Here is a 12,776-nt window from a genome sequence, read left to right as displayed (position 1 = left end):
TCTGCAATTTCTCATGTAGGACTCCATACAGCAGCTTTCCACCTCCGATGCTTTCCCACAATGCGACAGGACCCATCAGTGAACAGGGCATATTGCCTCTCATTTTCTGGCAGTTTATTATACAGCGGGGCTTCTTCAGCACATGCCACCTCCTCCTCTGGCGACATTCCAAAATCTTTGCCTTCTGGCCAGTCCGTGATCGCTTCCAAAATTCCTGGGCGATTGGGGTTTCCTATGCGAGCCCGTTGTGTGATCAGTACAATCCACATACTCCACGTGGCATCGGTCACATGATGTGTAGAGGAGACCCTCCCTTTGAACATCCAGCCCAGCACTGGCAGTCAGGGTGCTAAGAGGAGCTGTGTCTCAGTACCAACCACTTCTGAGGCGGCTCGAACTCCTTCATATGCTGCCAATATCTCTTTTTCAGTTGGAGTATAGCGAGCCTCGGATCCTCGATATCCTCGACTCCAGAACCCCAGGGGTCGGCCTCGGGTCTCCCCAGGTGCTTTCTGCCAGAGGCTCCAGGTAGGGCCATTCTCCCCAGCTGCAGTATAGAGCACATTTTTAACATCTTGTCCTGTCCGGACTGGTCCAAGGGCTACTGCATGAACAATCTCCCGTTTAATTTGTTCAAAGGCCTGTTGTTGCTCAGGGCCCTTTTAAAATCATTCTTCTTCCGGGTCACTTGAAAGAGAGGCCTTACAATCAGACTGTAAGTTGGAATGTGCATTCTCCAAAAGCCCACAACACCTAAGAAGGCCTGTGTTTCCTTTTTATTAGTCGGGGGAGACATAGCTGCATTTTGTTAATCACATCCATGGGGATCTGATGACGTCCATCTTGCCATTTTATTCCCAAAAACTGGATCTCCTGTGCAGGTCCCTTGACCTTACTTTCTTTTATGGCAAAACCGGCTTTCAGAAGGATTTGGATTATTTTCTTCCCTTTCTCAAAGACTTCTTCTGCCGTGTTGCCCCATACGATGATGTCATCAATGTATTGCAGGTGTTCCGGAGCTTCACCTTTTTCCAGTGCAGTCTGGATAAGTCCAAGGCAAATGGTGGGGCTGTGTTTCCACCCCTGGGGCAGTCGATTCCAAGTGTACTGGACGCCCCTCCAAGTAAAGGCAAATTGTGGACAACACTCTGCTGCCAGAGGGATTGAGAAAAACGCATTAGCAATGTCAATTGTGGCATACCACTTGGCTGCCTTTGACTCTAGTTCGTATTGAAGTTCTAGCATATCTGGAACGGCAGCACTCAGCGGTGGTGTAACTTCATTCAGGCCACGATAGTCAACTGTTAGTCTCCACTCCCCATTAGACTTTCGCGCTGGCCATATGGGACTATTAAAGGGTGAGCGAGTTTTGCTGATCACTCCTTGGCTCTCCAGTTGGCGAATCAACTTGTGGATGGGAATCAGAGAGTCTCGGTTGGTGCGATATTGCCACCGGTGCACCGTCGTGGTAGCAATTGGCACTTATTGTTCTTCAACCCTCAGCAACCCCACAATCAAAGGGTCTTGAGAGAGACCAGGCAGGGTAGACAGCTGTTCAGTGCCCTCCATCTCCAAGGCAGCTATACCAAAAGCCCATCGATACCCCTTCGGGTCCTTAAAATACCCCCTCCTGAGATAGTCTATGCCAAGGATACACGGAGCCTCTGGACCAGTCACAATGGGGTGTTGCTGCCATTCATTTCCAGTTAGGCTTACTTCAGCTTCCAATACAGTTAACTCTTGGGATCCCCCTGTCACACCAGAAATACAAATGGGTTCTGCCCGTTTGTAACTTGATGGCATTAGAGTGCACTGTGCGCCGGTGTCTACTAGAGCCTTGTACTCCTGTGGGTCTGACGTGCCAGGCCATCGAATCCACACAGTCCAATAGACCCGGTTATCCCTTTCCTCCACCTGGCTGGAGGCAGGGCCCCTCTAATTCTGGTCAGAGTATTCAGTATTCACTTCTCGTAAAATTGGCTCAGAAGTCCGTTCAAGAGGATCGGAAATAAAATCAGCCCTTCTACTCTGTTTGGAAACTGGAGCAGCATTTTTCCTGGTAGAATCCCCTTTTGTGGTGGTTTTTCCTCGCAGCTCACATACCTGTGCATTTAGGACCGAGGTAGGTTTTCCATCCCATTTCCTCATGTCCTCTCCCTGATCACATAGGTAAAACCCGTGCCCGTTGCCAAGGTTTGGGTAGCTGCTGTGCTCATTGCCAGGGCTGGAGGGGCTGCAGCGCCTGTTGCTGAGGTTTGGGTAGCCCGAGTTCTCGTCGCCGGGGCTGGAGGGGTCATGGTGCCTGTCACCAAGGTCTGGGTGCCTGCAATGCTCCTTGCCGGGGCTGGAGGGGCCGCAGCACCCATTGCCGAGGTTTGGGTGGCCGCGGTGCTCATCGTTTTGTTGTTAGGTCCAGAGACTTTCTCTTCCCCTTGAGGGTACTGAGTGGTGTTGAACAGGGCTCGATAGGCCTGGGCCAGGCCCCAGCACATTGCAGTGATTTGTATCTCTCTGGAGCTGCCGGGGTGACAGCATCCCTTTTCCAAATATTTTACTAGTTCTTCTGGATCCTGCACTTGTTCAGGGGTGAATTTCCAAAACATTGAAGGTGCCCACTTTTCTAGGTACTTGCCCATACTACCCCACACACCCTGCCACTCATAATTATCCAGCCTCGGGGCAGATCTCTGGGTGATCTTCCTAAATAGTTGTTTAACTTTAAACGAGAGCTGAACCACATTCAGAAGCATGCTAATTCCTAGTAGTAGGGCTAGGACCATGCTAGTCCCAACATCCCAAGAGTATTCAAATTTTTCAAAATTCTCAAACACCATTGTAACTGGACTGAAGGAGAAAGGAGAGGGGAAGAAAGGTACCCCACCCTGTCCTGGTTTTCAGCTGGGATACAGTTAACTGTCTTCCTAGTAGCTGGTACAGTGCTATGTTTTGAGTTCAGTATGCGAAGAATGTTGATAACACTGATGTTTTCAGTTGTTGCTCAGTAGTGTTTAGACTAAAGTCAAGGATTTTTCAGCTTCTCATGCCCAGCCAGGGCACCTGACCCAAACTGGCCAACAGTGTATTCCATACCATGTGACGTCCCATCTAGTTTAGGAACTGGGAAGTGGGGGGCAGGGATTCGCCGCTCAAGGACTAGCTGGGTGTCGGTCAGCGGGTGGTGAGCAATTGCCCTGCGCATCATTTGTACATTTCAATCCTTTTATTACTACTGTTGTCATTTTATTAGTGTTATCATTATCATTATTAGTTTCTTCTTTTCTGTTCTGTTAAACCGTTCTTATCTCAACCCAGGAGTTTTACTTCTTTTCCTGATTTTCTCCCCCATCCCACTGGATGGGGGGGAGTGAGTGAGCGGCTGCGTGGTGCTTAGTTGCTGGCTGGGATTAAACCACGACACACCCATAGACTGGCTCTCTGAGGAGGAAAGGTAAATGGTGTAATTATTAACAGGTTCCCACAGATGGCTCCCGCAGTATAAAGGTGACAATGCTGAGTGCAAATACCGGATTAATCCCACAGCCGATGACTTTATCATACCATAAACCAGTGTTATACCATACATCAAAGCGAAAACCTTAATCCACCTCCCACGGATGATAAGCAGCAGAAGAGGGACTACATACAGCAAGCGAGGTGATACATAACAGAACTTTAAAAACCAGAGCAACAACTCTAAGAACATATAAATCAACATAATGACCAGCGACTATTAGACCAATATAATGAATGCTTAGAACAAAATTGTTTTAACAAGCTCTGGTCAGGTTTGTCATTATCTCAACCCTTCGTGCCCCACATTGGGCGCCAAAATGGACTGTTGTGGTTTAACCCCAGCCAGCAACTAAGCACCATGCAGCCGCTCGCTCACTCCCCCCCATCCAGTGGGATGGGGGAGAAAATCGGGAAAAAGAAGTAAAACTCATGGGTTGAGATAAGAACGGTTTAATAGAACAGAAAAGAAGAAACTAATAATGATAATGATAACACTAATAAAAATGACAACAGTGGTAATAAAAGGATTGGAATGTACAAATGATGCGCAGGGCAATTGCTCACCACCTGCCGACCGACACCCAGCCAGTCCCCAAGCGGCGAATCCCTGCCCCCCACTTCCCAGTTCCTAAACTAGATGGGACGTCACATGGTATGGAATACACTGTTGGCCAGTTTGGGTCAGGTGCCCTGGCTGGGCATGAGAAGCTGAAAAATCCTTGACTATAGTCTAAACACTACTGAGCAACAACTGAAAACATCAGTGTTATCAACATTCTTCACATACTGAACTCAAAACATAGCACTGTACCAGCTACTAGGAAGACAGTTAACTCTATCCCAGCTGAAACCAGGACAATCACCCATACTAACTCTGAGCCAATCATGTCCCCATACAGATTTAGTGTTTAACTTTTCTCTCAGCAAGAAAACTCTTAATTTTAGGTCTCTAGCCTTTGTATCTTATTATACCTAGTAATGCATGCTTAGGACCTGATCTTGCAACTTCCTCTACACAAGCCTGACCACAGCAAAGTTACCAGGTCTCTGCCTAGGGAGTAAGGTCCACCCAGAAGGATGCAACTGGAGTATAGATAACTTGAAACTGTTGGAAATAGCAGCAGCCATACAAATCCAAGAGAGACAATATCCAATCACAGAGGGAAATGGCTTAATAATACACCTGATTTTGTTTTTAATTTTTATATTTTGAGAAGCTTGTCTATTTTTTGCTTGAAAATTTTATCTAAGTTTCAGGAAATTTATCCTCAAATGGACACACACACCCCCCAAAAAAAAATCACAGGTGTTTGTCAAATATTTTTCTCCTTTTGATTAAAGGAGAACACTAACAGGAACCCTTCTCCCCTCTCCATTCCAATACAAGTTCCTACTCTCTTGTGGATAGTTTTCCACCTGTAGCAGGTCCTGGAATTCCTTCAGTGATAAATGTGGTCTGATTACTTATCAGCCACTGATTACAATCATCATATCTCTCTAAGTCAGGTTCATAGGGGCTGCCACTGGGCTCTGTAAAAGTCCAGATAGTGAATGAAGTAAAGCACAATTCACAAATACACGGTCATTTTTTTCCCCAGAAGTTACTTTCTAAAGAAAAAAAAAAAACCAACAACATGCTCTTCACTTTCCAAATATACTGCCTGAAAAACTGTATTCACTTGAATTGTAGAATTCCATAAAATTCTTTGAATTCAAGTTAGGCACATTAATACTACTATCCCCTTTAAATGCCATTCATTATTGCTACAAGAACAGAGAGCGATTATTCATTTTAAAAATGAACAAAACATTTAGAGAGATTGACTTAAAATAAGAAGTTCTTAATTTTAATTATTTTTTAAAGTAGCATATTTGCTCACCTTTGAAACATTTCTACTTTCTTGTCTGAGTGAATATGGCTGTTCAGCAGATTAATTGACTATTCCAGAACCGTTATAGTATATAAAGTTGTTCGAATAATATTGCAAGTTTGCTATTTGAAACAACATCAGGTGAATAAGGGCAGCTGGAGTATTCACCAAATGCAGGATATCCCACAACACTATGTGACGGACATTGAGAAAGAGATGAGAAGTCATTCTGAGACAAACCTTCAGCATATCCTCATTGCCTAGATTAACATATTATTCCTTGGATGAAGAATTTGTTTAACAAAAATCTATATTTCAAAATAAAGGTATTCCATGTTATTTCAATCAAGTATTTACTCACTGCTATAGACTGCTTTTAAAAATAATTTACTTTTTTTTTTTGGAGAAAACATGTAATTTAATTAATATTTTAAAATACAGTGTCATCTGAAAACCTATTTCCAAGTTTCAAAGCTAGTCCGCTTTACAGTTATAATCCCCGTTTCTGTTTAGGGTTACCAACATTCTTTGTACTTATTTTTGGTAAGCTTTTTCTTTTGAAACAAACCAAAAGCACAGTAGAACTATATGACATGCATTACACATTTGACTGCAAAAATAGAAATATTAAATAGTAAAGCCTGTCTTAAAATGCCACAATAACAAAGCATTAGTATAGTACCTTATGGGTTATGAAGCATGTATGGAATACAATACAGGATTATAAGATAGGCAATAACTGGGCTGTACTTAACCATCACAGTTTATGAAAACACATCTGCAGCATGCCTTTTTTTTTTCTTTAACCATCTACTCAAAGCCCTCTTCCAATTTCCTCCTATACTTTCTGCAAAAAACGTATGGAGAGATCTAAATTTTATTAGGGAGGAAGGAAACTTCTCAACTTGAGAAAGTTGCATCTAATTTTTAAAGCCATTTACCATGAAATGGCCAACCTCATAACCTTGGGTAGATAATGAAAAACATTCCTATCAGAACAAGAAGCTTCAGATAAAACATTTCTTATTGCCTGTTGCATTTCTGATAGACCAAAGTCAAAGCAACTCTTATTATAATTGCTGCTGTCTGCTGGTTTTATTTTATCATCCCCCCCCCCCCAAAAAAAAAAAAACCCAAACCATAGATCAGGCCATATTCACCTAGTGATAAATTTATATTACAAATCAAAACGTTTTGAAACTACTAAGATTCCCTGTAGGATAAAATGGTTGCAATATTAAGAAAGTTTAAAATTAATATCTTCTCTAAGGCTCTAACTGAACTTGTTAGGACACTGGATTAATTTTGCAATTATTACAAATTATTGCAATTTATTGCAAAATTAATCCAATGCTCAGAGTTATGAGAAGTTGAGAAGAAACTGGAGAATCACAGAACATCAACAAGATTCTTACAAGACTCAATTATTTACTATCCTAGTATGTAGGCTTTGTTTCTAGATTGCCCCAGGGTTAACAATACATTTATAAATCTAGAATGACTGCTTGTTTTTAAGCCTCATTAGAGAAAAAATTTAGAAACCTGTAACATTCTTACTAAAATTGCCTTTTTGGGGGAGCGGGGGGAGGAAAGAGAAACCCTTGTTTTATAACAAGATAAACCTTCTTGTAAGAGCTTCCTCTTCCTTTTATATGACTGTATTTATACCAGCCTTGTCATAACAACCATTCTTTTGTTGTTCTAAAAGCAGATTCATTACCCGGTGTACAATAGACCAATCTCACACACTCAGGAGAGAGACTGCTTTATTCTGTGCAGGGTGCTCAGTGGACTTGCCACAAATCAAGCACACCAGATTCATCAGGTGTGTCCCTTTTATACAGTCACAATTGCATCTAATTTATTAAACTACTCCTACCTAATACATATGCGTAGGATTACGTAACCATGACACATCAGATGCCTTCTCCGCATGCGCGGGGGTCTTGGGTGGTCTTCGGTGGTCGTTTGAGGAGGTATCCCCTCCTCGCTTTGACCGTCTAAGTCGCTCTGTATCGGGTCAGTGATTCATTTTCCTGCCAAGAGGGACGCACCATCAATCAGGAAGAATAGAAAGGATCAGAATGATCTTGGCTACTTCTCTAGATATTATTAAAATTGTTTGAAGTTGTAAATGATTAACTAACTTAATTTAAAACAGGACTTTCTAATCTACCACAGGATTTTCTATATCTGACCTCCCTTTCACCCATGGACTAGATTCAACCCCTTCCAAAAACACAAAATAGCCAGATCAATCATTACAGACCAACACAGTCTTTTTAATGCTCTATGACAATATAGGCCCTTGGGAGCAAGACACTAAATACCAGATATATGCCTGAAGAACAGAAATGCAAAACCTAAATCTTTAAGACAACAGAAAAACATTTTTACAATTAGAATATTAATGTACGAGAGCTTCAGCTTTTTAAGAGTATTCAACATCTGAAACTGGAAGGTTAAAATGCCCCAAGAAACAAGATTCAAAAAATATACATACTTATCCAAAGACCATTCCTGGACAAATAGGTAGCATGCAGTTAAACACCTAGGAAAGACGCACACACTTCTGAGGGTTCTGACCATGTGTAAGGGGAATAAAAAAATTTGAAAGATTGGCAAGGAGACAGGAGTGTGTTGACAGATTCACCCCATTGCTTATCACCTACTGAACTTTAGCTGAACTTTGGAACATCATGAAAGCAAGATTCCTCAGTGTTCTAAGGCCAGATAAATTGCAAGCTCATGCTTATCAGGCCAAGACACCTGCTAAAGTGGTGTCCTGGTTTCAGCTGGGATAGAGTTAATTTTCTTCCTAGTAGCTGGTATAGTGCTATGTTTTGGGTTCAGTATGAAAAGAATGTTGATAACACACAGATGTTTTCAGTCCTTGCTAAGTAATGTTTAGACTAAGTCAAGGATTTTTCAGCTCCTCATGCCCAGCCAACAAGAAGGCTGGAGGAGCACAAGAAGTTGGGAGGGGACACAGCCAGGGCACCTGACCCAAACTGGCCAAAGGGGTATTCCATACCATGTGACATCATGCCTAGTATATAAACTGGGGGGAGTGGGGCTGGGAAGAATGGCCACTTGGGAACTAACTGGGCATCAGTTGGGGAGTGGTGAGCAATTGTATTGTGCATCACTTGTATATTCCAATCCTTTTATTATTCTTATCATTATTAGTTCCTTCCTTTCTGTTCTACTAAACAGTTCTTATCTCAACCCATGAGTTCTACTTTTTTTTTCCCCCTGATTCTGTCCCCCATCCCACTGGGTAGGGGGGAGTGAGTGAGCAGCTGCATGGTGCTTAGTTGCTGGCTGGGGTTAAACCACAACACCCTTCTAACATGTTAGACAAGAATATTAGTTTTGTCTGGTTAATTAGGACACTCAGGTTCTATAGAGCATTAAAAGTTTATTCCTTTATGCCTACTACTGAACAGATGGAGCCATTGGATTTGAACATGCAAAACTATTTATTAGAAGAGATAAATGTGAAAGTTACTGAATGCAGGTAACAAGTGATTATCTAGTCAGAGCATGCAATATGTAAACTTAAATTAAATGAAAAGTCAAATAGGCAATTACATTAAAGATAACTTCATTAATCCTTGAATATCATAGCAGCCTACTTGGAATTGCATTTGACTGAGCTTTGTTGCTGTAAATACAGCTCATGCACAGGTATGGATATATGTTTTGTACACTTTTGAGTATTCACCGAATACTACCAACATATATATACACACACTCATACACATAAAGCTCCAGAAGACATAGGAGATTTCTAGAAGGCAGTTCATTTTTGCTCATCCTTTGGAAGAGGTCTTCTGAAGAGAAGAATATGTGGCTCTGAAAATAAAATTGAACAAAGCATCAGCCTGTCACTCAAGTCCTGATTACAGATACTTCTTTGATTTAAGAGCTTGAACAATAATTGAATCTTCCTGTCAGATAACAAGCAGACTAAGAGATCAAGTCCACAGGAAGGTCTCCACATATAGTATTTCTAGTTCAACTTTGTAGTAACCATGGAATAGTCACAGATGCTTTTGAAAGTTTGATACCAGAAGTTGGCAGTTTCATAAGCTTAAATACTAAAAAAAAAAAAAAGACATTAAAATAATAATAAAAACCCACCCCACCCCCCCCAAAAAACCTACAAAACCAGCAGAACTGGTACCAGTTCTGTCTCTGCACTGGGCTATTGGATGAGCTTTATCACTGTAACTTACTCTAATGAAGTGGTGATTCTGTCCTGGTCAGGTACATACTCACTGACAAGCATCAAAAGCCACTTTAGTTATCAATAACATAAGCTGACTGCATTAACATTGACTTAATCATAAATACCTTCAAAAAAAAGCCCAAGGCAATACATTTGAAGTATCAAAGATAAGACAAACACTGGAAGATTAGACTAATTACTTCTTCTGGTTCTTCGGAAGCTTGGAACTCCACGGGACTAACTGCAATTCACCTATCACCAGTTAAATCACCATTGACAAGACTGACTGAAAAGGTATTTAGAATGGTCATTCTCAGTATTTTATACTTCAAGTTTTAGAGCTTCACAGCCCAGTAACTGAAAAGACCCTGGCTTCAGTGTAGCTTTTAGCAGGCAGTATAGCTAGAGTTCAAACTATACTATAGGATTTTTTTTTTCCATAGCATTGATACAGGACCTCATCTAGGTGAGCATCTATTAGTTTTTTGTATGAGGTAGGTATGTCAATTCCATTATACAAATATGTGCTGCTACATCAAGTTTGAGGGAGTCACTGAGATACTAACATAACTCAAGATCTCACCAAAACCTCTTTTTATAGGCAAAGATAGGAACATATTCAAATCTAGTGTTTTGTCCATGAAGAGGCTGCAGATACCTAGAAGGAATCTAGCATTTTGCATGTCCAGTTCTGAGAGTGAGGGGTGAAGGTTTAAAGATTGCTACACCACTTATGTTGATAAAAATAGCAGGCAGATAAAGAGTCTAAACATTTAGCAGGAAACGCCAATTGGATTCTAGAGGAAAGTAATTACACACTGATCTTCAGTTTCAAGCACCAGAGAGGTAGTATTTTTAGACTCCTTTGTTCATCATCTTTTGTTTAGCTGTGCTTACCTGGCTCATGGATCATGTAGTGAACCCAGCCAAGACTTTGCTGAACACCAAGTCGTCTCCATTCCTCTTCAGACATTAGATGAGTTTTTGGTACTTGCTTTGAAAGTTCTCTTGGCAGCATCACATGTCTGTAGAAGTTTAATAATTAAACTCATATTACGCACACCAATGCCTGTCAGTGTACACTAGAAAACTTACATAGATCTATACTGAAAGACAATAAGCAAGTTGAGTTATGAATACCAAAAACCTCCTAGAAAGAAGCCTACGGTGTTAATGGATAATAATTAGATTATGAAGCATCAGTTCAAAAAAGCAATTTTAAATTCACTTTGCCTACCAAATGTTACAGCTTTAATGCAACTGTACACTGAAATCTTCAACTTACTGCCTAAAACAGAAGATTCAGTCCCCTGCATGCTCTAATCACAGTACTTGTGGTACACAAGTATATTCATGGCAATTAACTATCATATCAGCAATTAAGGCGAATAGAAAAATACTGACTTGGCACTCTTAGAAGTCACTCCTGCTAGCATCAGTTACAATCCAGAACAGACTAGTGCTACAGCATAGCTTTAAAAGAACATATAGAAGGCTACCCAGGTCTCGGCAGCTAGGGTCGAGCTCTTACCATCCAGTAGCGCTACCTTCCACTCGGCAGCATCCACCTCTGCCACTGCGCCAGGGAGACCTAGCGGGCTTCACCCCCACCGCTTTCTTCAATGCCCTCTGACCGGAGCTGGTATTGCCCGCTTACTAGAGACGACTCCAGAAAGGAGACAAGGCAAACCAAAACCAGCAATCGAATCGCCCGATTCCCTCCCCCCCCAACAGCCCTTATCACATCGCAAGTGCCCGCGACAAAGAGGCAAGATACTGCTCCTCTCCGGGAGCTTTAAGCTACCCTGGCTCCGCAGAGAGAAACTAATAATGTCGCTCTCTAGAACTGCACTCACCACCAACACCGACGGGGCTACTCTCCTAAAGTCACTTTACAGTCCGAGAAAGAGACACCCGCCCAAATCACGTCTTCCCCTCCCCTCAAAGGGGCGATAGAGGCCCCATTCTATGACCTTTAGTCAGCTCAGCTCAGCCCAGCCCAGCCCAGCCCAGCCCTCCCCTCCCCTCCCGGTCTCGCACCGATACTCGTACTGCTCATCAAAATACTTGTCGGAATAGTAGATCTGCTTATTAGCCATAGCAAGCAGAGACAGCAACAGCACTCGCTCTTCTCGCAAACTAACCGCTCAATTCCACGCCCGTTTCAATTTGAATCTAACAGTTCAATGCTTATTGGTGGATTAGGCCAGCCAATGGCGTGCTGCGTGGCCATGTCAGAGGAGATGGTTGCGTAATTCGAATGCTTGTCTTTTCACCAATCGCCTGGAGCTATGGGGGTTGATTATCTAAAAGGGTGAGGATTGGGAGATTGGTGGAGTTGGGTTGTGTGTGTGGTCAGTCTGGGTGTGAATTTTGGGCTTTACACAAGTACTCTGTGTGAACCTCAGCGGTGTGGTGATGGGCTGGTTGTAGCTGGGGACCGGGTGGTTCCAGCAGTTTCTAGAGCACCCTGGGTTACGTGGGTATGAGTTTTGGGGGATTGTTAGTGGTTGTTATTCTGTTGTGTGAGGATCTGCTGGTATGGCTGCTGTGGCTGCCTAGGTACCCTCATGTAGCACAAGCAGCTATAATCCTGGGCCTTCTGTGGATTGTTGATACTATGCTACTTCTAAAAGAAATGAACAGATTTCTAGGATTTTTTTTTTTCTTGTAATGCAGAGAACTACTGAGGGACTAGCATGGTGGTTTTTGCGTTGCTTCTGTATTAGGCTCGTAACTGTGCTAACAGTCTAGGCTTAGAGTGCAAGAGAAAACATGCATGAGGATGTAGGCATCTTCAGAGCTGTGTAATATCTGTGGAAGTTTATTCCCAATTACAAGTGTTCTTGTAGAATGCAGAAAAATAGTACAGTTACTATTCCTGTAGTGTAAAAAAAAAAAAAAGTAGTAACTTCTCAGAAACTGATGGCAGATGCTGCAGTTTCTAGAATATGAACATTATTTTTTGTGTTAAACTTTTTTCAGTGGGCAAATACTGAATTCTGTACTTCTCTAAACTCCAGTGGCATTTCTTGGGTATAGTGGCCCCCTAAGATTAGATAAGGCTAACAGGTATGTTGTCAGACAGGGTTATCTCACTATTCCTATTTCCATCATTGTGGTGGGTTGACCCAGGCCAGCAGCTAAGTCCCCACCCA

General features: G+C 42.2%; 1 protein-coding gene across 1 annotated transcript; it reads right to left on the bottom strand.

Moving 5' to 3' along the window:
• Positions 1–8,785: 8,785 nt before the first annotated feature.
• Positions 8,786–11,790, bottom strand: LOC138683645 (cyclin-dependent kinases regulatory subunit 2). The gene is made up of 3 exons (XM_069775642.1): positions 11,659–11,790; positions 10,516–10,643; positions 8,786–9,242 (listed from the first exon to the last, which is right to left on the bottom strand). Exons 1-3 carry the CDS (start codon positions 11,715–11,717, stop codon positions 9,190–9,192), a joined length of 240 nt encoding a protein of 79 aa, XP_069631743.1. The 5' UTR covers positions 11,718–11,790; the 3' UTR covers positions 8,786–9,189.
• Between the last annotated feature and the right edge of the window lie 986 nt (positions 11,791–12,776).

The sequence above is a fragment of the Haliaeetus albicilla genome, chromosome W (assembly GCF_947461875.1).
Source record: "Haliaeetus albicilla chromosome W, bHalAlb1.1, whole genome shotgun sequence".
In the NCBI taxonomy this organism is placed as follows: Eukaryota; Metazoa; Chordata; class Aves; order Accipitriformes; family Accipitridae; genus Haliaeetus; species Haliaeetus albicilla.
The sequence above is the reverse complement of the archived record's forward strand: the minus strand, read 5'-3'. Positions and strand labels throughout refer to the sequence as shown.

Excerpts from the sequence above, each read along its gene's own strand:
- LOC138683645 (XM_069775642.1), bottom strand. The coding sequence starts at position 11,717 with ATGGCTAATAAGCAGATCTACTATTCCGACAAGTATTTTGATGAGCAG. Across the intron at positions 10,644-11,658 it reads GATGAGCAGTACGAGTATCG|ACATGTGATGCTGCCAAGAG; the intron begins GTGCGAGACCGG and ends AAACTTCTACAG. Across the intron at positions 9,243-10,515 it reads CTACATGATCCATGAGCCAG|AGCCACATATTCTTCTCTTC; the intron begins GTAAGCACAGCT and ends TTTTATTTTCAG.